Source organism: Anolis sagrei, chromosome 1, assembly GCF_037176765.1.
Source record: "Anolis sagrei isolate rAnoSag1 chromosome 1, rAnoSag1.mat, whole genome shotgun sequence".
NCBI lineage: Eukaryota > Metazoa > Chordata > Lepidosauria > Squamata > Dactyloidae > Anolis > Anolis sagrei.
The window spans coordinates 154,112,772-154,138,713 of NC_090021.1; the positions used below are offsets into that span (position 1 = coordinate 154,112,772).

A 25,942-nucleotide genomic window follows, 5' to 3' on the forward strand; every position below is an offset into this window, starting at 1 on the left:
TTGATACCCCCCCCCCTTTTTAAGGAAAAAAACATTTAGAAAAAACATTTTGAAAGACCAAATATGGCACCACAACCGCCATTTTAAGCTTTTCTGTTAATGCAACATGAAAAGTTGTGCCATATCACACCAAAGGCATTCTCAACAGAACATGAATGTAACTGTGCCTGAAACCAGACTGCAATGGATCCAGATAATCAGTTTCAACCAGGAATCCCATCTTGTATTTTCCAGGAAGTGAAGTACAGAATCATGCTAATTTGATGTGCGAAGTGGATGTACACTTATCCTGTCTGGTAGCCAGAGAAAGCGCTAAAATCAATGAATTTATCAAGGGATGGTTAAAATCAATGAATGTTTTAACCCCGTTTTAAAGTTTTCCAAAATTAGCAGCCACCACTATATTCTATATATCAGTGGTTCCCAACCTTTTTTTTTGACTAGGGACCACTTTGACAGGGACCACTCTCCAACATTAGTACCAAGAGGGTTACAAATCAGTTTTTGGTCAACTTTAGATTTGGTTTGGTTATTTGGGGTGCTGATTCAGAAAATTGCATTGCACAGACCACATTAGCTCTAGTTTCTGATACAGAACATATGCCATCCAATAGTCATCATCTACTCGCCCACAGAAAACCTTATCTAATAATCTAGAGCTGATGTGGTAATACTAATCTTTCGTCAGCCTCTCCCCTCCCAAAATACCCATTGCCTCAGCACTATAAGAGGATTTTGCGAGACCAGTCGCTCTTGTTGCCGCATGGTTACGAGGCAATGGTGTAGTAATGATGAGGATGCGAACCACAGGTTGGGAACCATTGCTATATGTGTGTGTGTGTGTGTGTGTGTGTGTGAGCCCACCCATAAGCGAGTATAGTATATTTTCAGCCTTTGACTGTGTGGATCATGAAAAACTGTGGCAAGTACTTGGTGGTATAGAGATTCCAAGTCACCTTGTCTGTCTCCTGAGGAATCTGTATAATGGCCAAGTAGAAACGGTAAGAACAGACCACAGAACAACAGACTGGTTCAAGATCGTTGCCAACACTGTGAACTGCCCTGAGTCCCTTTCAGGGTTGAGAAGGGCAGTATACAAATTCCGCAAATAAATAAATAAAGATTGGGAAAGGAGTACGACAGAGTTATATACTCACACCCTACCTATTCAACTTGTATGCAGGACACATCATTAGACGTGTGGGGCTTGATAAATCCAAAGATGGAGTTAAAATTGCTGGAAGAAAAATTAACAATCTTAGATATGCAGATGATACCACTTTGATGGCTGGAAACGAGGAGGAGCTGAAGAGCCTTATAACCAAGGTGAAAGAAGAAATCTGGGTTGCAGTTAAACATAAAAAACAAGGCGACCAGACTGATTGATAATTGGCAAATAGAGGGAGAAAACATAGGGGCAGTGACAGGCTTTGCATTTTTAGACACGAAGATTACTGCAGAAGCAGACTGCAACCAGGAAATCAGAAGATGTTTACTTCTTGGGAGAAGAGCAGTGACTAATCTTGATAAAATAGTTAAGAGTAAAGACATCACACTGGCAACAAAGGTCCACATAGTTAAAGCAGTCATATTCCCCATAGTAACCTATGGATGCGAGGAGCTGGACCATAAGGAAGGCTGAGTGAAGGAAGATAAGATACTTTTGAACTGTGGTGCTGGATGCAAATTCAGAAAGTGCCTTGGATTGCAAGAAAATCCAACTAGCCCATACTCCAGGAAATAATGCCCAACTGCTCAGTGGAGGGAAGAATATTAAAGGCAAAAATGACGTACTTTGGTCACATAATGAGAACATAGGGCACCTTGGAGAAGATAATGATGTTGGGAAAAATGGGAGGAAAAAGGAAGAGGGGCCAACCAGGGGTAAGATGTATGTATGTTATTCTCAAAGAGACTGATTTGACCTTGAAGGAGCTGGGGGTGGAGATGACCAACAGGAAGCTCTGGTGTGGGCTGATCCATGAGATCACAAAGAATCAGAAGCAATTGAACAAATAAACACACACTATATTCTATGTCAGTGAAGTTCTTAATTTAACTATTTGATAAAGTGCATCTTCTTTTCTGTCTTAGATCTGAAACGGTAGTTTAATCCTTAGTACCAACAAAGCACTTTTCAGTACTTCATCAAGAACTTTGTTATTCTTCCAACAGGCTTGTTTGATAACTCAGCAGAGTTCATTTCTACATTGTAGATGTAAGATCGTGAGAGTGTTGGCTTGATCAAGATCACGAGCAGTGGAATCCCATTTGTTTATTGGGAGTTCAATGTGACTTATTGCCAGATAAGCAGTTATAGAATTGTAGCTTAAAGCAGATGTGTTTAAAACTCTATGGTTAAAGTTCATGTTGGCTCAGAATTCCAAATTTGTACTAAGGTTGACAACCAACTATTTATTTACTCTATGGTAAGTCCCACAAAATGCAAAGGATCTACTCCCAACACTATACAAGATCAACCACATGACTCACCAATTAATAATAAGGTCTCAGTGGTTGCTTTTCAAGTAATTGATCTGTGCCAATTGTTCCAATCTTTGTCCAGGTGTTTTGGACTTCAGTTTACATAATTCCTGAGAATTGGTCAATCTGGCTGGTTTTCTAGAAACCGATGTTCCAAAACACCAGAAAGATCAAAGGTAAGTAAGGTATTACCTTCGTGGATATTTCTGTGGAAGTAAAACTTAAATCAACCCAGTCTAAAGCCTGAGGGAGTGAAGCAGGCACAAATTTTTCTTACAACAATTAATAAAATTGTTAAGACAAGAGGCTCACATAATTACTCCTGCAAAATTATTTCTAAAAACCATTTAAAAGAAGACTTTTATGTTAGACTATGTAAAATATCTGATAATTGCAATTCCTGGTCTTGGTATCTTCTCCTCAATTCTTTTTATGTACTTTATATCTGTTTGACATTATGAAGTACATTATGGAGAGGTAAAATAATTCTGTTACTTTGCTGTGTACTAATCATACACCAATATTAATATTTATAGCTGGGCTCCACTTTTGTAGATTATTATCCACATAATAATCTACAAAAAGTGTCAACTATTATTTAATAAATTCAATAGCCACAAAACACCCAAAGTAGATAGCAAATGGAATATTCTCCACATTATGTACTTGCCCATGAAGTAAATAACATAATCCAAATCCAAAGCATTATACTAAAATCAGTATTTAAAGCAACAATATTGACATAAAAGTATCCTAATTAAGACCAGCAGTACTAAAAACCATTATCAAAACAACTCACAGAGCAAAAAGAAATAAACAGAAAGCAGATGTTACTGTTAAAAGACAGTTTTAAACAAAAAGTCTTCAACATCTGCCAGAAAGCTAATGAAAAGGGGACAAGAAGGGCCTCCCACTAAAAGACGATCCAAAGCCGGAGTCCAACTGCTAAGAATACCTTCCACGATATCCTGAGATAAATGGACTATGCTTGGAGTAGATGGAACAAGAGGGTATAAATAAGTGATTTAGGTAAATAATGAAGCAATTTGAAGTCAACACTCTCGATACAATAGGTCCAAATAATAGTCTCAACTAAGATAATCCCAGTGGTGTTGTAGAAGATACAGTAAATGCTGGTCAAATTTTCTAGAGCCAGCGTTTTGTAGGCCCAAATGTTACGATTATCATTAGTGAATCTGAAACACAACAGGGAAAGGAGCAGAGGAAATGGTGCTCTAGGTCAATCCTAGCCATGACATAATATGAGCTCAAGGTGATATTGATTGCAATACCATTGACTTGAAGATACAAACTGTACATAAACCTGAAAGACTGAGGGACAAGTTTCATAAGGTCATGTAGCACCACATACTTCGAAACTGCCCAAAATCTCACTGGATTTTTTAGCTGTTCCATCACATTGTTGGCTCATGTTTAACTTTTTGTCTTCTCCCAGATCTTTTTCACATGTTCTGTTGTCAAGCCAGGCGTCACCCATCTTGTATCCATGAATTTCATTTAATTTGCCTAACTAAAGTATCATGCATTTCTCCTAGTTGAAATTCCTTTTGTTAGTTTTGACCAAACTCTCTAATCTGTTAAGGTCATTTTGGATTCTGAAAAACTCAATTTTCTATATTCTCACGCTAGCAAATAGAAGCCACAGTGGTGCAATGGGTTAAACCCTTTTGCCGGCTGAACTACTGATCTGAAGGTCAGTGGTTCAAATCCATGAGATGAGCTGTGCTTCCATCTGCCAGTTCCAGCTTCCCATGCGGGGACGTGAGAGAAGCCTCCCACAGAAGAGTAACACATCCAGGCGTTCCCTGGGCAATGTCTATGCAGACAGCCAATTTTCTCATTCTAGAAGCAACTTACAATTTCTCAAGATGCTTCTGACATGATAAAAAAACTCTAGCAGATCTAACAGACATGCCTCCATTTTCAGGGTTGTGTATAAGCTCGCCTTGGAAAAGGAGATGAGACTAATCTATGGAGGATGCAACTTCACCGGATGTTTCTCACACAAAAACATATAAACTTTCAGGACTGGATGTTCCATAGTGCCTGAGTACCAGTTGCTGAGAAAGACACTTGACTTAATGTGCTTGAAGGCATCTAACTGGCTTTGCACTAGACAAGCTTTTGGCTTGATCCATAATAACTCTGCTACAAATTATTTTTTTTATTAAAAGTTAACTTTTAATTGTTAGGCAACAGAAAACAAACAAACAACAAATAAACAAACGGAAACATCATAAGTTATGTATTCTATGCCCTTTCCCTTCATAGTCTATGCCAGGGGCCCTCAAACTAAGGCCAGGGGGCCGGATGCGACCCTCCAAGGTCATTTACCCGGCCCTCACTCAGGGTCAACCTAAGTCTGAAATGGCTTGAAAGCACACAACAACAACAACAACAACAACAACAACAACAACAATGTGTAGGCATCGAATTGTGCCTTAGGTAAGCCGCCCTGAATCCCCCCTCGGGGGTTGAGAAGGGCAGGGTGGAAATGCGTGAAATAAATAAATAAAATAAACAACAACAACAATCCTATCTCATCAGCTGAAAGCAGGCCCACACTCCCCATTGAAATACTAATAAGCATATATTTGTTAAAATTGTTCTTCATTTCAATTATTGTATTGTTTTAAAGTGGTTTTGCCCTACAAATAAGATACGTGCAGTGTGAATAGGAATTCATGTTTGTTTGTTTTTTCAAATCCGGCCCTCCAACAGTTTGAGGGACTGCGACCTGGCCCTCTGTTTAAAAAGTTTTAGGACCTCTGGTCTATGCCCTGCTATGTTCCACATTCCCTTCCCAACCAATTAGCAAATGAAACGTGCATTCATTAACTATACAGTAGAAGAAATAATGAATAAGTTCATTTTATTTATACAGATGGGTGTTTGTTGAAATTATTTCAGTACCTATGTCTTCGGGAAAAAGAAATATATGATTTTCTACCCCCAAACATTCCAAGTTCTAAGCCTTTACATATTCCAAGTTATGTTGCATTGATGTGGTTGCATCTGGATCCATACATGCATGAAACCACACATTCTTGCACAGTGCTTTATAACTACTTGCTTAGTTCATGGAGCATGAGCACCCACACTTGTGTCCAGAAACACCAAGCACAGAACAAAACATTTGGCAGAGCAATAAGCAGTAAGAATGGAGTAGTCCTAATGACTTCACAATTTACAATAGAATAATCATCTGGCTCTCAAGCTCCCATTCAGCAAAAGAACGTTATAGTGTCAGAGGTCAAAGGTGGAGGTTGTTAAAAAGGAACAGACAAAAGGCAAGGGCGGAATCCAATAAAGAGGCAAATTAATGGACGAAACTACATTTAGAATATGCATTAATGCCATTCAGTTCCATATTTGCATCTGCATTCACATGATTTAGTGGTAAAACAAGTGGACCAGACTCATCAAATTGTATAGAACAGTGGTTCTTAACCTGTGGGCCGCGGACCACCACTGGGCTGCAAAGACAACAATTTGATCCACCAGTCTCCTTCCTCTTATTTATTGATTTTATTTCCACTCCTTTCGCACCACCTGCCACTCCTTCCCTATTGCTGACAATGGCAAATGTTCTGTATCAGAAACTAGAGCTGATATGGTCTATCCAATGCAATTTTCTGAATCAGGACCCCAAACTGAATCTAAAGTTGACCAAAAACTGTTTCGTAACCCTTTTGGTATTAATGTTGGAGAGTGGCCCCTGCTCAATGATCCCTGGTCAAAAAAAGGTTGGGAACTACTGTCTAGAAAGAGCATTGTTTACTGGATGGGGCGGGAGGGGGGCATTTTTTTTTTCCAAAACTTAAGATTTTGCTGAAGACGAAGATTATCTAAAGCACATACAATCTTAAACCCCAATGAAGGGCCATTTCAGCACATCAAGTTCTCAGATTTTCCTATTTCATTAGAAAAAACCAACAACATTCACTTTGTAGGATCTTCACGTTCTTTGTCACAGGAAGCAAAGGCAGGCCACTGGTTCACTTAGCACAGTTGCTGCCAGCTCTCCAAGCTTTGAGGCAAGTTCTTTTCAAGTCCTACTTGGAAAGCCCAGGTTACTTCCCATAGAAACCTCTCCCAAGTCAGCCCTTGCTTAGCTTCCAACTTCTGATCAGCTTATAATGTACCCAGTATGGCAGTCATCCTGGCAGTGTTTATATCTGTTACACTTTCATACAGAATTGCCTTTTAAAGAGGAGGGTTCAAAAAAAGAAATTAATGTGTTCATATTCCCACTGACCGTGGGAAGGGCAAACAGGTGGCAGTTTCATTTCTTGCTGTTTCAGGAACATCAGGATGTTCTCTGTTTCTTCAAGCCCACTGGTCTCTGTGAAGATTTTACAGGGAGACACGAAATCCTGTTCTTGTGTTACTGAATTTGGTCAATGTGCAGAATCACTCAGGTGGCAGGAAAATATATGAATAATCCTTAATGATTGGTTAGCACAAAGCCATCTCCAATTGTTTGAGTATCTGTACAGCATTTCTCCCCCATTTTCATGCAATATGCGTTTCCATCTGAACTTCTTTATGTGTTGCCCCACAGATATTTAAAGAATGCCACCTCCCTCATGTTCCAGTTAGAGTTTGTTACATAGTCCTTTTTTAAATATGACCTCTGGAACTGGCAAGACATATGAAGGACACGGGCCCCTATATAGGCTGCCAAGAACACTTCCTCCCATTATGATAGAACATATCAAAATGGACCATTAAGCTTATTTCCACAGCTTTTACAGGTCACAGATAATATTTCAGTCTGATTTTATGGTGTATTATATTTTTCATCCCAAATTATTACTATCCTGAACCTAAAGACTAGGAATGAAAAGAAATAGAATATTCTTAAGATGACTTCAGGCAATTTAGCATGAAATAATTCTAATTCAATTGAGTATGTCCAACCTTTCTTCTAGCAAAAGCCAAGTGATAAGTAGCTGTTGCTTTCCTCACATAAACATAGCTTTTTCCTCTGTGTTTTTCCTACTGTGCTGCCTCACCAAGACAGGGCAATGACCTTGGGCTCATGAAGGCTATGTCTCAATAGAGTCTAAGCTCTGGCAGGTTCTCTCTAAGTATAGTCCTATTGAGACCCATCTCTGATTAAGTATGAAGAAGTCAGTCAATAGAAAGCTTGTCACTGTTCAAATGTTATCACAGATCTTCAAATGAATCAAAATCTCTCTTAGGAAGCATTTCCCTGGTACATTTTTTTGATCAGAGAATGGTTCTTGTAGTAATTAGGAAGTTTTTCCACATTTGACACTGACATGCTAAAATAAATATATCATCTTATAAGGGTGACTGGAACTGGGTGAGTTTAATGAATGAAACCTTGGATACATATGGCAAAAAATGGCTACTACTATATATAATAAAAAGAGAATGAAAACGGCAGTGACTCATCATCTGGACCTGCCCTTTTGTCCTAGGAATTCAAGCTCTGCATAACGTTTTTGTGTGAAGCACTATTTTAAGGAGTTCCACTGAAATATGTTTTAAAATGGATATTATAAGTGGTCGTCAATAACAGGTTGATAGTTGAGCATTTTTCTTTTTCTTTTGGTTTTTCCCCCTTTTTGAGTCACAAGCTATAAATGCTGTTTTTAAAACTAAACAGTAGACAGGAAGGGAAGAGATTGAAAACACTAAAAAGGGAAGAGAATCAAAACCAGGCATCTTTAGGCTAAATCATGTTTTTTCCCCTCTTCATTTTCATAATTCAGAGATATAGGACAGATAATTTTAAGTTGAGCGAGTAAATAGGGATGATCCTAGCATATGATAACTCTATTAAAATCACATTCATGCCACAGAGCAATCTGTTAGGAGGCACAAAATTCTCCATATCCAAGGTCTTTTCTTTTGGTTTGAACAGAATGAACTGAAATGTCTCTACTGAAATGATTTGGAAATCCTCTGAACAGAATGCTCTAATAATCATTTACTTAAAATAAAATTTATATTTACTGTTAAAATCTTATTTACATGGATATGCTATAAAGTACAAATATTATTTTGATACAGATAGTGCATTACTATACCATGACGGTTTCTCCAGAAAAAGCTTGACAAAGACACCTGGAAGAGGAAACTATAGCCTAAGAATTCGAGTCAATAGCTACTTAAAATAGGGGAGCCATCATACTTTGCCAAAAAAGCAGACAAGCGCAAACTAGGAAAAAGCATCAGTAAATGTGTCTTTGGCCTACGAGCAACCAAGATAGCAATGAGAAAGATGGTAGGAAAATTAGAGCACATCATGAGGGCTCTTAAGGTCTCGGGAAGCTTTGGGGTGGCTGGATCAAGATACAATTCTAGGCATAGCTATCGCCATGACACTACGTTTTATTGTGATATACAGGAAAGCTGTTACAACAACAGTATGCACTTATGATCTCTGCAAGACCAATCAGCCAACCACCAGTCTTTTAGCAAAATACACAAGTGTCACCAAAGACTTCCATGGACTTACTTCCTCTTGTGTACATACTGAATTATGATTTTTTGCATAGCTTTTTTAATGTTGCAAAGAAGGCTGGCATAAACTAAAACAGAGATTTCTTTTCAAATAGCACCATGCTGTTCGGTGAAGTATAAAACAATTAAGAATGCAAGCCATCTTCTAAGATATTTTCATTTTTATTATAATGCTACATTCAGTAATTACAGGACACATTCTGGGGTAATGGCTAATTTATTGTGACTCCAGCCTTTTTGACACTTAAACCATTCTGACTGCTATTCATAACTGAAAGATAATTTAATTGCATTCCAGTTAATTCAGCTTAAGAACAGCACTATTCTCCCAAGTGGCATGCATCACTATTCAGATCTCCATTTTTCTCTTCCCCATGCATTCTGTTCATGAACAGGTAAGGACTGATCTCTTCCCCATCCCTTTAGTTATAAGGGGTCATGCATGCGTATGCCACTCTCATTAACATAACATCTGAATGTTAAGAGGGGGAAAACCCCTCACTCCTTCCACAACTACAGACCTCAGGATTTGCAGATTTATTTTAAAGAAGACTAGGACAAATGACAGGGGAGGAGGGGAGGGTGAACTACGTGAGCACCGACATGCAGGCAAAGTCTAAAAGGGGAATGCACCTTACCTGCCAACAGATGCCATTTCCTCTACATTTTATACACCAGTGTGCGCCGTTTTGCCACTGCTACCACAATAAACCATACAATAAAATGGATTGTCTTGTTGATTTGAGCACCAGCTGGTTAGTAGAAAAGTGGCTTCCCCCATGCATGATTCAGTCTCCTTGACAAATATACTGCATTGTACTAGATGAGTCATCAGAGGACTATTCTGCATTTTATAGGCCAGTTGCGTCGTTCCTCATATTTCAGTATCCTGATTCCCACAATGAATTACATGAAGAACTGACCAACGACACTTCTTCATTCTTGAGCTCCTCCTTAAAAAAAATCCTGCTCTTCCCAAAGTATTGTTTTTTCCTGGTAAAAAAAGGCAGAATAAAACAGAAATACATGTGTGTGCGCACACACACACATTATTCTCAGTGTTTCCAACATAAGGAGGATTCAAAACTACAGCTTTCGTGTTTTACTTAGTGACTGCAAAGGAAGGGTTGCAAGGAGCTGGAAGACCACTATCTCCATGCAGTTTATCAATGCCATTCCGGTGGAACAAACCAGATCTGTACTATCTCTGACTTGCCAAGGCAAAATATAATTTAAAAGAAATCTAAATGAGCCCACAACATTTCTGTTTGTCACCCAGACAACTGAATTTAGGTAGGAGGGGTTGGAACACACTTGAATTATTTTTTCATATCCTTTGAATCCTTTATTCTGGCAGTGATGGGGAAAAGCAAAGGAGGAATGCTCAGCCTTTACTTATGCACAACACAACAAAACTATGGCTTAATGAAGATTCAAACCTGTTAGATTAGATTGTGAGCACTGGACCACTACTTGGGAAAAGGCATGTGGCAAGAAGATACACACACACACACACACACACACACACACACACACTTTAAGAACATCTTAAGTCTTGTTGCAAATGCAAATTTCCCTGTTTGCACCCTAATAACATTTTTCCCCTTAAGTTAGCCTCTCTTCTGGTTTCGGCACCCAAATGAAAACAAAGAGATGGAAAATTGTAGAATGGGGGGCTATTGAGAAGAAAAGTAAAACATTTCACTTTGTCCACCAATTGCCTTTCTCTCCAAATGTGTGATCCAGCTCCAAGGGCATGTATTGTAGCCACAGCCAGTGAATGAATATATATTGGAGTGAGAGGAAAGGAGAAATATTAGCAAAGATTCCGGCCATGAAAGCCTTCGACAATACAATATTAGCAAATGTTTCCATAAAGTTTTTTTTTGGGGGGGGGGGGAGTGGGCTAGCCAGAAGTAGAATAAACAAATATGTTAGAGAATTGGGGCTGAGAATGGTGACCGAGTTTCACACACTTGGACCAGCCACCAAAATTAGTGGCAAGGATATATATGAGGTACATCGCAAAATATGCATAATGAGGATTTTAACTGCAATAGGCCAAGAGAAGAAACTGAGGAGAATCAAACATAGCCAATTATTGTTGCAAACTTATGTAAATCTAACTGTGTGTTAATGTTGATCTAATCCCGTAATAAATCTGCAGCCTACAGGGGATAAAGTGGGGTAGTGAAAGTTGCTGGTGAAGAAGATGACAGGTGTTGGTGAAAGGTACAAGTGAATCGGATCAAAAGGAACACAGGGAAGTGATGTAAAAGAGGAAGACAGCAGCTATTTCTTTATATAACCATTTCAAAAGATTTAGTCACAACCAACTAATAGAGAAAGAGAAAAAGACCAGAAAAGATCCAGACTGCTGTTTGCAAAAGCATGGGATACTAATGAAGAAAGATGCACAGGGAACAACTACTTTTATTAAATACAGCAAACTTTGACACTCTAATTGCATTTAATTTATTTGAATTTCACAAGGTGGAAAGGGGGAAATTATGAAATATCTTTGAAGCAGTTTCAACAGCACAGTTGGGCAAAAATGAGTGAGGGATTTGAAAGATTTCATGTTCTCTCAAGTTACCAGAAATGAAAAGCTGTCTGATGTTTATTTAAAAGCTTACTTCCTTCTCTGGAAGATTAAATACTCCCCCAAACATATCTTGGGTGAGGGGGTTTGCTTTAAAACAAACCATCACTTAGTTTTTCAGACATCTGCTTCTTTGCGAGAGGGACACATCAAAAGAAAATGAAGAATTATACTACAATCCAGGTGAGTAGAAAGATCCAAATATGCTCAAGGTAGCAAAAAGTCTGTGAATTCTCCCACTATTTTGAAATCATCAAGTAGATATAACCCCAATCATGATTTTATAAAATGTAATATTAAATAAATAATTTTAATATTATCACACTATACATATAACAAAGAAAAATCTCTCTAGTATGTTCCTACAGATATCTGTTTCTTAACTTCAAACCATGGTTAATATTTATATTTAATTACACTTCCAACTAACTACTTTCATGACTTTTATAGTGTTTAATATATCTTTTCAAATAACGATCAGTCTAATCAATGTAGATTCTAGACCAGGTATGGGCAAACGTGGGCCCTCCAAGTGTTTTGGACTTCAATTCCTACAATTCCTAACAGTCTCAGGCCCCTTCCTTTCCCCCCTTTTAAGCTTAAGAGGCTGAGGAAGAAAAGGAAAGGGAATTGTGGGAGTTGAAGTCCAAAACACCTGGAGGGCCCAAGTTTTCCCATGCCTGCTCTAGTCTAATAAGCTTTCTTCCAACAAAACAGAAAGAGGGTGTTTTTAAATGCCTCATTTTAATCCTTGATCTGAATCCAGAAAATCATGTTAGCTAAAAGTAATGGCACAATGTAAAAATGGAGATCGCTATGCTAGTTGAAGGAAAGGAAAATAAACCCATTGGTGAGATATGGAAGCTGCAGAAGTGCTGAGAAATCCATTCCATTGATATATGTTGTCCATTTCATAGTAACAACTACATGAATATCACCACCACAGGTTGCCTGAAAGCTGATAACCATAGTCCCATGATTCATAGGAACCAGAGTTGAGAATTTAATTGGTGCAGGGGGGGGGGGGGGCAAGTGATTTGGGGACCAAAAAGCCTATATATCTTTCTTTTTATTTATATCTTTCTATTTATTAAAGGCAGGTGTTCAACCAGGCTGATCTATACCATCATTTTCAAGGCACACCGGAAAACCAATTCAAGTATTTTCACTAGAAAATATCAAAATAGATCTCTAGAAATTCAAAATAGAAGCTCATGAGAAAAGTTGAGAACGAACATCTCTTCTCCAGACAAGGTTCCCCTTCTCTTTCAACTTTCAATTTTTGTAAGGATGCTTCATTAAACGAAATAATATATCAATAGTATGGTTTTTTTTAATCGTGTCAGGAGAAACTACCAGAAGCGAGTAGTATGGTTACCACTAACAAATAGATATTCATAAATGATACAGGCACTCACTAAAGCTACTACCAGATGGCTGTGAGATCCACAAAAGCCACACAAATATATATGCACAGCACAATAACTGAAAGGGATTTCCCTCTGCTTCTTTAAAATCAGAAAAGTTTTGTAGTTGCTTAAGAGGAAAGTGGCAGCCAAGGCAGGCCCAGTCTACCATGTCACTGTGTCTCCTAGAATCAAATGCAAGTTGCAAAGACTAGCAGAAGAGCAAGGGCAGCTAGGGAAACAGGATAGGAAACACAAGAGCAGGCAACATCTAGTCCAAAAAAATTTGAATCTTCAGTGCTTTGCTAATTGGTCTGAACTATTTTTAACTCAATCCTTGGTTTATTAAAATAATTCCAACTGTCTCAGAACCATGCAACTTAAAATGCTACAGCCAAATGCTCTAAATTATTAATAGTTTTATACACATTTTCAAGACTTTTCTCATTCCAAATTTGAATTGTGGCACTAGGGCTTGAAAGATGATGCTGTCATGTAGCAACAGTAAGAACAGACCACGGAACAACAGACTGGTTCAAGATTTGGAAAGGAGTATGGCAGGGCTGTATATTCTCACCTGACCTATTCAACTTGTATGCAAAACACATCATACGTTGTGCAGGACTTGATGAATCCAAGGCTGGAGTTAAAATTGCTGAAAGAAACATTAACAACCTGAGATATGCAGATGATACCACTTTGATGGCTGAATGCGAGGAGGAGCTGAGGAGCCTTCTAATCAAGGTGAAAGAAGAAAGTGCAAAGGCTGAGTTGCAGTTAAACATTAAAAAACCAAGATTCTGGCAACCGGACTGATTGATAACTGGCAAACAGGAGAAAACGTGGCAACAGTGACAGACTTTGTATTTCTAGGTGCAAAGATGACTGCAGACACAGACTGCAGCCAGGAAATCAGAAGACGTTTACTTCTTGGGAGGACAGCAATGACCAATCTCAATAAAATCACACTGGCAACAAAGATCCGCATAGGTAAAGCAATGGCATTCCCAGTAGTAACCTATGGATGCGAGAACTGGACCATAACGAAGGCTGAGCGAAGGAAGATAGACACTTTTGAGCTGTGATGTTGGAGGAAAATTCTGAGAGTGCCTTGGACCGCAAGAAGATCAAACCAACCCACACCACAGGAAATAATGCCCAACTGCTCACTGGAGGGAAGGATATTAGAGGCAAAGATGAAGTACTTTGACCACATAATGAGCAGACAGGAAGGCGTGGAGAAGATAATGATGCTGGGGAAAATTTAAGGAAAAAGGAAGAGGGGGTGATCAAGGGCAAGATGGATGGATGGTATCCTTGAAGTGACTGGCTTGGCCTTGAAAGATCTTGGCGTGGCAATGACTGACAGGGAGCTCGGTGTGGACTGGTCTATGAGGTCACAAAGAGTTGGTAGTTACTGAACAAATAAACAACAACAACAACAACAAAAGCACCAGGGCTTTGCTGGAGTTGGGGTAGACCTGTGTAGGGTACTTCTCAGTGGCTTCAGAATGGTACTAGAAGAAAACATCAATTTAGCCAGGTAAACATGGACACCACCATGTTTCACCATTTCTGACCAGCAGGGCTGCAGTGCTAGGTTCTCTCATTCATTCCCCATAGAAGACAGAGCAACAAACTTCTTGCAATGATCAAAAAAGGCCGGATGTTTATACCCTTCAAGACAAACTCAGCTTCACTAGGTTGTCCATTTGGCTGCAAATATACCTGGTCTCTCCATTCTGATTTCTCCTTTTCCTCTTATGGACAACTCTCATACATAATACTAGAAGTAACATATTATCTTCCACTGGCTCTGAATGACTGTGACCCACTGCCTTCTCGGAGGGCAGAGTCAGGGTAAATTACTGGAGTTGCATACATATTTTAAACAGTAAGACTTTATCGGGATGTATTGGCCCCTTACTCTTACTCTTCAACCAGGCACACTGCAAACCAATTTGGGGATGTCTCCTGAAGGATAACGTAGAATCATTTATAATAATGCCTATTCAAAAGTAAGTCTGATTATGTTAAATGAGCTCTACTTCCATTCATGTGTGAACACAATTCAATGCAAGAATAAAGATGTGGTACAACAAGTTTGGCGTACAACCTCAGGTTTCACAAATTCAGCCCCTAAGGTGGTTTCACACATATGGGATATGACAGCTTTTTCTAAAAAAGAAATCATCTGTAGTAACTATTAAGTATCCTGTTTAGTCAGGATTAGGAGTTAGATCACATTAGAATGACAAGATCACAGACGGGATTTTAGAAAGTCAGAATATAATGTCAAGTATATATTTCAGAAGAAGGAATTGCAAAAACCATCCCTGAGGATCCCTTGCATAAGAAACCTCTATGAAATTCATGAGGTCACCATAAGTCAATAGATGATTTATGCACACGCACACGAAAAACAAAACTGATGTATAATTTCACTCATAATATCTCAACAGCAAGAATATGATAAATGCCACAGACTATGGTATAGAACAGATTTTAGTTTTTACTACATTTTTTAAGAAACGGAGATAGAAAATCTAAGTCACTAAGGATATGCAAATGCTCAACACAACTCAAAAGTTCCTCTACAAAAATTCTCTTTTAACAGACAAAAAGGCTCTTGGGAGGCAGTATCATGGAGGCAAATGCTATGATTGGCTATTGCACGTTGGATATATCAATAATATCAATCAATTAATGTTTTTGTGTGCTTGTGTTTTATTTTATTGTATTTTATATTGTGTTCACTTTTATGTTTGTTTTTAGGCATTTTGTGTCATCTGTAAGCCGCCTCGAGTCCATTCGGGGAGATGGTGGCGGATTGTAAGATTAAAGTTGTTGTTAAGAAAGAAGAACTGAGGAAGAAAAAGGTCTATTTGAATGGTACTAGTAAGTGGAAGGCCAAAAGCATATGGCTGTCCAGCTATTGTTAAAACTGCAGCTTTCAGCACAGTCAGTAGTGAGGAATGAGGAAGCTGCAGGCCAGCAACATCTGGATGGACACACAATTCCCATCCCATCTGAGATGGATTTGGCTTGGGCTTATCAATGGCTGATCTTTTTGTTTAGCTCAAGATGTCCCCAGCCCAGTATCTGCCAGATGTGTCGGCCATGCCAGCCAGTGATGATGCAAGTTTAGTCTTGTGTGTTGGGAGGACATCTGAGTTGATATATAAAAAAGCAAACAACAATACCTTTATTTACTGATTTAGCCAACTCTTCTGGAAATCTGTTGGTTTTTTAAATTCTAGAATTGTTCTATGGAGACCATTAAACATTAAAGTTAAACTAGCTTAACTTTAAGGGACTTAAAAAATATTAATCCAAACTATTAAACAATTTATAAGAATTGAAAAATGATTTTAAGGATTTTTTTTTAAAAAAATCAGCTTAACCCTTTACAGTAAAAGAAATCAATACTAGACTTGAAAGGCTTTTTATACAATCAAACTAGTTCCTATTCATCATATGCAAATTCTGTACAATAGAGGCAAAAAAATCAATCAATGAAGTGAAGAGGGGAAGTGACAGATTGATTTGGCAACTCTATTTGCACAAATAAATGCCTTTCTTTCCGAGACACATACACAACAGGCGCATTGATTTAACCTGAAGCCACCTATACAGATTCCTGATGTTTTTTGTAACATGAAATTTCACTGCATTCCTCAAGGATTGTGATACACCTGTTTGTACATGCCAACCCCAATTTCAATTCTAAAATGATATTGGGATTGAGGATATGACATCAATTTTAGTTGCTCTCAGTTATAGGACTGAAGTTAGATCCTACACTAAAACTCATCAAAAGCTTCTATAGTAGCTACATTCAAAGAACAGGATTTGTTTGAATGTGAGAGTATATGCCAGTCTTCATAACAGGCGTCTCCAGACACTTATCAAGCAATTTCCTGCCAGTAGTTTGGAATAAAGAGCTTAGTTAAGTGCACCTAAGCACTAGGGCATGCCCAGTGGGGGATCTGATGTTCATTTCTTTAAACATACACCCATGTCTAATTACAAAAGGCCTTTAAAACCCCTTCATTTCCCCCCTACATGGCATGGGAAATGGTTGCTGTGTTCAAGAGACACTAATCCAAAACTCAGGTTTGCAAAAGTAGCTGTGGAGTTCTTTCCACCCAGATCAGTCACCTTAACTGCGAGTCATGGGTCTGGAAGATGACTGCTTCAGGATTTTATGCATTTTAGTCATCTTTTCTGAAATTCTAATTCAAATAATTTTTGTAGCGTTCAGTTCTCAAGCATTTATGGCTTATGGTAGTCAATGGAAGAACAAAGATATTTCATACTTGGCCACAAAGGTAGAGTTAAAGGATAAAGAAAAACTAATATTAGGCTACATGACAAACAATATTTATAAAACTAATTTATGACAGATAATTAACAGATCATCGTGTAGTTTTATCACTTCTATCACTTTAAAAAATTACTAAAAATAGCTATCCCATCCTGAACTTACAGTTTGAAGAGCAATGAATTAAAATAACATAAAACATTAAAAATTTTTCAGCTCATTACTGAAACTGTAAGTGATTTAAATAGAAACTCAAATCATTGTTTCACGATTTTAGTGTTGGAACTTTCTCCTCAGCTTATCCACAGATCATAAAAGCACCCATATACAAGAGGTTGAATTATACACATGTACATACAATAGTTTGGTCTGAACAGTTTCACAAGAACAACCCTGTCTGGCATTCAACTCTTAAAGGTACCTGTTGAATCCCTACCAACAAAATTCAATGGGGGCCATTTCAGCTGGACAGAAGGGGAACACATCCATTTCCAGTTATGAGCCAGAAAAGACTGGAAAAAGGTAGACCATTTAATACTAATTTAATTGTAAATTCTTTCTACCATTCATTGCTTTGCAATTGCATTTGTTAGGTTGTATTTTAAATTATGTCCCGTCCCCCTCCCCCCAGTATGCTGTAAGCCATCCCAGTTACCCTGGCAATAAACCAGAACTAATGATAATAAAGTAAATAAAATGCCAGCAGGTCATATCAGACCTGCTGGAAAAGTTGAAAGCATTGAGATTTTGGGCTTGATTCAATATAAAAACAGTTACTCATATATGAAACTTTTACTTCTTAGAGTAATTTTGCAGATAAGAGATTCTGTGAGTTGCTTGCAGTATTTTCACTGAAATAAAATCCCACTGAATGCAATCAGGAACGGGACTGAAATGACTACTAAAAAGTTACGTGCATGAGCAAACGTAAACATACGCAAGGAGTTTCAAGTCAAGTTAGTGCCAGTGTCCAACCCAGAAAATTACATAGGAGGCTGAGCAAGCCATCAAATATATTCCAACAATGTCTTAGGAGTATGAAACAACTTTCAGACTACTCTTCTGCTGTATATTGTTCATATTCTTTGGATTCATGCCCTGGAGGCATGTTGTTGTCATTCAGAAATGCTCTGCATGCCTCAACACAGTTGAAAATGAAGCAAAAACTACAGACCTTTGGATACCAGAAAATATCATGTTCTGACAACTGCTGTTGGCAAGCTTCTCTGTACCAACACAACTCACAATAAAATACTTCTTTATTATGAAAGGAAGCTGTTCTTTTTTCATTTTTCCCAAAGATATTGGTCTTATTCTAGCAGTTGCATATCATTCAACAAATGGGGCGGGGGGCCCCCTGTGATGTTAACACCAAAATTAAAGCTCTCTCATGATGGTTCAAGTTCCACAGAGCACTTCCCTACAACTTAGCAGATTTTACACATCTTGGTTGAGGTTAGAATCCATCAATTTCTGAGTGAAACTGTGTTTCCAAGAGATGGGTTCCCCATCATTTCTAAAAACATGAACAATGTATTGGAAGAGGCCTACTTTCAAATAGATTTGCAACTTACAAAAGCTCGCCCCACCCACCCCACTACTTGTTTACACATTAACAAGTGACAATTTGCCACTGCTGGGCAAACTGCATAGTGAGACAGAGCTGGGGAGTGACACATTAAAAGTGGAGCAGGCCCTGGGAACTAGGACTGGGAGCAATGGGTTCAAATTACAAGAAAGGAGATTCCACCTGAACATTAAGGAAGAACTTCCCGACTGAAAGCGCTGTTCTCCAGTGGAACTCCCTGCCTCAGAGTGCAGTGGAAGCTCCCTCCTTGGAAGCTTTTAAACAGAGGCTGGATAGCCATCTGTCAGGGGTGCTTTGTTTGTGCTTTTCCTGCATTGAAAGGGGTTGCACTAGATGGTCCATGTGGTCTCTTCCAACTCTGTGATTCTATGATTCTAAGAAATGACTATTTACTTAATTTTTAGAATAGTTATATCTCGACTTATATGCAAGGATGTCACTGTGGTGTTTACAACATCAATGGATACAATTTAAAGCATTTACTTGTAGCTTATTTCTATTTCCCTGGCTATAGCCTGATGCTGTTCCTGACACGTTTGCCTTTACATCATCGACCTGCTACTGGATCAGGCTGCCCTTCCATTTCCATCTCAGCTTTTGTTATAAACTTAGCATTTCAGGTGTCTTCCCCCCCTAAAACAACCTACAACCTTCAGTGTTTGGACAACCCTGTTTTGTATTTGGCTGCATTTGGATCATGTGAATCAGGACACTGCTAGAGAATTTGGTTGCTGCTATCTTCGCCTTTCTTTTCTTTAGTTGGTGATTTTTATTCACTCTTCCCTCCGTGCCCACATAATATTTCTGTCCTTCTCTTATATACGGTATATCACATTTTATAAATATAAGAACACCCATTGAGCATAGGCTCTACAATATTCCCGGTGGAACAGAGACTCCAAGGGACAACACTGGAGTTTTGGCAGCAGACTAGTTTCAGAAGGACATGACCTCTTTTATTCTACATAGCCAAAGGCCATTACAGCAAAATAGGATACAATAAGATCAAGTTACAACAAGGCCAAGATGCAAACACTGGATAACAGAGCAAGGAAAGTCATTATGCAAAACAAAGGATAGTCTTGAAAACTTTCAGCAATATAGGTACACCTCAGTTAATGAAGTTAAATGTGTTCCTAGGCATAACTTCTTTAACAAAAATCTTAGTAAACAAATGTTGAATCTTCTAGGAAACTCTTTAAAATTTCTTTAAAAATGCATCCAGGGAGAGAGAGAGAGAGAGAGAGAGAGAGAGATAGATAGATAGATAGATGTCAATTCTAGTGAACAAACATAGATTTATGCTTTTTTAAAAAACATAGTCATAAATAAGGAAAGCCAATCTGTTTTCCTCTTTTCTTTGTTTTGCTATTCAAGCATGCTTAGTAATGTACTAGGAGCCCCCGGAGGCGCAGTGGGTTAAACTCCTGTGCTGGCAGGAGTAAAGACCGACGGGTCGTAGGTTTGAATCCGGGGAGAGGCGGATGAGCACCCTCTATCAGCTCCAGCTCCTCATGCGGGGACATGAGAGAAGCCTCCCACAAGGGTGATAAAAACATCAAATCATCTGGGCGTCCCCTGGGCAACGTCCTTGCAGACGGCCAATTCTCTCACACCAGAAGCGACTTGCAGTTTCTCAGGTTGCTCCTGACACGACAAAAAAAAAAAGTAATGTACTGGGGGGAAGCTACTTGATAAGGTACAGTAGGATCTGCTGAAGAAGTATCTCATTCTTTTCTAATGAAACCTTTATTGCATAATTTACTGCGGGCATACTGTAGCAACTCAATACCAAAAAACTGGGTTTCTCCAGACCCCCATCACCATTCTCTCAATTGTAATATTGTTAAGAAGCCTTAAGCTGACAAAGAAAAAATGAAAAAGGAAGGATGGGCAGGTGTGCAAAAGACTTTGTCAAGAGGAACTTCTTTGTCAGAGGTATGCCCATACTCCCATATGCCTCACTCTAAAATGGGTAGGTGTGTATAGGAATCCTTGATTTATATATTTGAGCTCATTTCTTATACAAGACGACTATAAACGTTTCATTTTCTACAGCAGGAATGACAACATAAACGTGATAATCAGATTATAATCCCACCAGGTGTTTCACGTGCATACTGCAAAATTACCCAACCCCCCCCCCCCAACACTTGAGACAATGAACCCAAAAAATATGCATCAGATCTTCAATCCAAAATACGTTTCCATTGCTGTAACTGAGTTTCCTAATTGTGTTGTTGTTAACTGTTATCAATTCACCATTGATTTCTGGTGACTCCATAAATGAGAAACCTCCAAATCTATCATTCACAGCCTTGCTCAGGTCTTGAGGAATCAGGGCTGGGGTTTCTTTAGGCTGCGTCCACCTGTGCTGCAGTCTTCCTCTTTTAGCTTATCAAGCATTACTGCCTCATCTACTGAGTCAATTTTTCTCGGAATATGACCAAAGTACAACAGTCTCAGTTTGAAAAGGCAGTGTAATTAGACATAGGATAATGGAACAATTGGACTATGAGTTTTGGATTATGTTTTTATCTAGGAGATGAAATGATTGTTTTTACTACTGTCATGGATTTAATTGATGTGTTAATGTTTTTTAATGTTTTTATGATGTTGTTGGCATTGAATTATTTGCCTTGTGAACTGCCTCGAGTCACCTATGGGCTGAGAGGGGCGGTATACAAATGTAGCAAATAAATAAATTTAGTCATCTTGGTTTCTAAAGAGGATTTAGACTTGATTCCCTCTAGGATCAATTTATTCATCTTTTTAGCAGCTAATAGTATCCACGGAACTCCAACACCTTATATGTTACTTTATGGTTCAGCTTTTACAATACACACTAATGGAAAACACAATGGCATGGAAAATCTTAATATCTAATATAATTTCCTAGTAGGTAAAGGTAAAGGTTTTCCCCTGACAGTAAGTCCAGTCGTGTCCGACTCTGGGGTGTGGTGCTCATCTCCATTTCTAAGCTGAAGAGCCAGTGCTGTCCATAGACACCTCCACATCATGTGGCCAGAATGACTGCATGGAGCGCCGTTACCTTCCCGCCGGAGCGGTACCTATTTATTTATTTATCGTGTCATCAGCAACCATACCATTGTGTTACAATTCTAACAGAACAAAACAAACACACAGATTAAAAAGAAAAAGAAAAGAAAAAAAGAAACAAAAACCACACAGATTTTGCAAACTTGGTAGTTGGTTAAATGTCCTTTGACCAGTATCTGGCCACTTGGAGTGCCTCTGGTGTTGCCGCAAGAAGGTCCTCCATTGTGCATGTGGCAGGGCTCAGGTTGCATTGCAGCAGGTGGTCTGTGGTTTGTTCCTATTGATCTACTCACATTTGCATGTTTTCGAACTGCTAGGCTGGCAGAAGCTAGGGCTGACAGCGGAAGCTCACGCTGCTCCCCGGATTTGAGCCTGCGATCTTTCGGTCAACAAGCTCCACTGAAATATTTATATTCATAATGAAAGTTAGCATGTGTAAGATATTTTAATATTAGTTCAAGATCTTACGCTACAAAGGGCAGAAAAAAACCTAACTTCTGAATTACTGCACAAAACTCCAGTGATGGAACACCTGTCTTAAGATGCCTGAAGAAGAACTGAGCAGAAATATATGACATAAAGATTATGATTAGACAGGTTAGTCAGGACACCTCTACATGGAAAAGCTATACTCTATATATACTGAAATAGGCTGAAATCTCTGAGGATAATTATGTGGAAATTTGGCAGCCTTTTCCTCCTCATGTTTACAAAAATATCAAAGTATTACACATTGTGTTTCTAGTGTGGACAACAAGACACAAGGGTCACGGTTTGAAAAAAAAAACAAGATCAAAGGAAAAAGGCTCTTCTGATAAAGGGTATTTGCAGATTAGGAGTGCCCAAATGTGTGTCTCAACAGTAGCAGGAAATGACTCACACCCACTCAATTCAGAATGAGGCAGGAAAACATACTATCATGACTTCAAAAAATATAGATGTCAGGACCACCCAGTAGCTGCAAAGGGATAATGTGTATGTTTCACTTAATCTGCTTTTTAAAAAAATATGTGCATCTTTAGTCCTATGTTAAAGAAATTTAAATCATCCTACAAAATCAGCTAATCTTCATTAAACCATGTGTAACCATCAAACGATCCCTTCTGAAGCTGTCAATGTACCATGAAGCACCCAAACTGAGCCTTGTGACTGTGATATACAAAAGACAGGTCATCCCCTCCAAGCTATCCCCCAAGGGATCCATGGCTGAATTTGATTTACTTGATTTGTATTAGCCTGTTGAGGGCCAAAGTTTACACTCATAGAGGATTAAAATTAACACTAGAAGATTAAGACCACACAGCCCTTTGGATTTATAATTTATGTTTCACCAAGTCATAAAATGAATGAATGACAAATAATTAGTCATATGCACCACCGTCATTCAATAACCAAATGTACAGATTGCAAGACATGTGTTATGCAAGTCAACGTTCTGCATACATATATCAGCATTCCAGCTTGATGCCTCTCTCTTTCATTAATACGACATCCATTCGCAACCATCAGTGGAATAGTTCATATCCTAACTTTTAGTTTATTCAGTTTCATTTAGAAAAAGATCCACAAATTCAGGAAATGTCAGTGTATTTCCAGACACATGACTGATGAAAAATCATCACTATTACTATTCCATTGACTGTACATCCATCTGGAAGAATAAAATTAGAGAAGTTATAACCCCAACTGATTCACAGCAAACTGACTCATAGCAAGACATGAATGGAGAGAACCAGAGTTATTAGCAAACGCTGTACCAAATCTGGCATTAACACCTGGGATAATGTGTTACATGCAAATGCTATGCCTTGAAAATTAATGAAATCTGTGTATCTTTGGCTTTGCTAAATGGCTGGACCAATTCTACAACAGCTGTTTGCAACATGAATCATCACTTATATCATGAATGCCCCACTCCTGGAAACAAATTGTTATGTATGGTAACAGATAGTTCTTATAATTTCCAAGTGCAAAAAAATCAGCCTATAGTCTTTGACCATATGAAGTAAGAAGGGAGAAACCAAGTAAATTAGCATTTCAAGGGAAATACTGAATGTCAGTCTGCTTTGTTCAGCAAGCATGCTCCATCAAAGATACTATGCTGATCTAAGGGATAGATGTTTCTCAAATGTTAGGTAAGGATAGGAGAGGAAATTGGTGGTGGAAGGGGGGGAATCTACAACAAGCTTGAAACTGTTAATAAACTTGTTTTTCAACAATGTCTTTCCACATCGATAACCATGCCACATCATGTCAAATATTGTAATCCTATCTATAACTTTATTATTTGGCAATCAGTTCCATTTAGGTGGCAGGGATTTATGTCAGAATAATGTAGGAGTTAAGGCTTTCATACAAAAAAGCAGTATCCTCTCCGTAATGCATTTTGATGTCAGAAAAGTACAAAATATTAAAAGATTCCATTAACCAAGTCTTAGACTTCGCCAGTGGCCAATGTGTTAAATGATTGAGTCTCATGGCAAAATATGGATAAATGTTGAATTTAACACCTGGAAAATATTGTGCTAAGCCTGTGTTTTCTGCATTTTTCACAAAAAAACACTCCCATACCACCCACTTGACTTTTTTTTTTACCATTTAAATAATTGTTTTTGTCATATTTTTGCAGGACAAGTGATTGCATTTTGCACCACTTTATATTATCTCTTCGTACATGGCATTTGAAAGACTAAATTATAACAATATAATCAACCTCCCCAATCTCCCATGTAGAAGGATGAAGAATTTAAACTGCTTTCTAGTTTATCCATTCTTCTCCTGTTTGCTGAGAATTTTGTTCAATGTTGCCTCCAGATAATATTACAAGTACTCTCCATTCTAGAAGAGAAATTGGAAGAAAGGTGTGTTTCAATTTCTTATTCTTATGAAGTCATTGATTTGGAGCTTATCTTACTGGCTACATTAAGGATTGAGTTGGGTACATATATTTCCAAGCTTTTACTTCTCTGGACCCTGCATATTCCTGGTACTACTGGGATGCAGCTAAGACGTTTATTTCTAAATGGGGACAAGGAAAGTATGGCTCCCAGAGCTATTAATGTGGGTCTCAGCTTCTCCAGACTTCTCAGGCTCCTCCCACACATCAACCTGGACAAAAACAAACAGACAAACATTTCCAAAAGGAGGCAATTTACTCTAAGAAGACCCATTTTGCAAAACCAAAAACAGATGCTTGCCCAATTACTTCCAGGTGCTTCTTACGTCTCTTCTACGCTGCCATATAAAATCTAGATTATCTTATTTGAACTGGACATGGCAGTGTGGACTCAGATAATCAAGTTCAAAGCAGATAATGTGGATTATATGCTTTGATAATGTGGGTTATGTGGCAGTGTAGAAGAGGCCTTGGAGGGAGTTATTTGGCAGTCAAAGGGAAGTCTGGTGGGATCCAGAAACAGACACTTGCTACCTGCTAAAGTTGCTCATCACTTCAGTGATATCTGTACACATTAGTTAACTCAAAATGCTACCATTTAAGGGCCAACTGCTATTATTACAGCAGTTCTACAAAATTAATTGCTAGAAGAATAGGTAAGCCATGCTTCTCTTAATAAAAAAAATAAATGTGATTTTGAATTAAATATTAACTTATTCTGTCAGAGGAAGGTTGACAGGTTGCTGTCAATTACAGCATATGGAACATGTATTACAAATGCATGAACCTTGAGTTAGCTTTGAGAGAAAGCCTACAGAAATATTGAGATTAACAACCTTAGACCATCTACATGTATACAGCCTGATCGCATACAGTGCTGCCTGTGGATTCCAGGGTTATGACAACAGTCTGTGACCTCTGCTGCTCACGTCCTCTCACTAAGACATCTTAGACTGTAGGTCAGATTCAAAAAGTACAACCACTTAGGCTAAAGTTACCCACATGCTTTCCTATCTGTTTTGATAAGCTTTATGTAACCTTAGGTAAACTCCACTCCCATTCA

The 25,942-nt window shown here is 38.5% G+C and overlaps 1 protein-coding gene across 2 annotated transcripts in view; it reads right to left on the minus strand.

The window, feature by feature from the left end:
• SPRED2 (sprouty related EVH1 domain containing 2) overlaps positions 1-25,942 on the minus strand; it is an 84,210-nt gene that overhangs the window by 32,178 nt on the left and 26,090 nt on the right. The window contains exon 1 of one of the 2 annotated variants that reach the window (XM_060784342.2): positions 9,642-9,913. The exons of the other annotated variant lie outside the window; for it this stretch is intronic. Coding sequence (XP_060640325.2) covers positions 9,642-9,658 — 17 coding nt within the window. The 5' untranslated portion in view covers positions 9,659-9,913. Of the gene's footprint in view, positions 1-9,641; positions 9,914-25,942 lie in introns of those variants that run through there. 2 annotated transcript variants of the gene reach the window in all.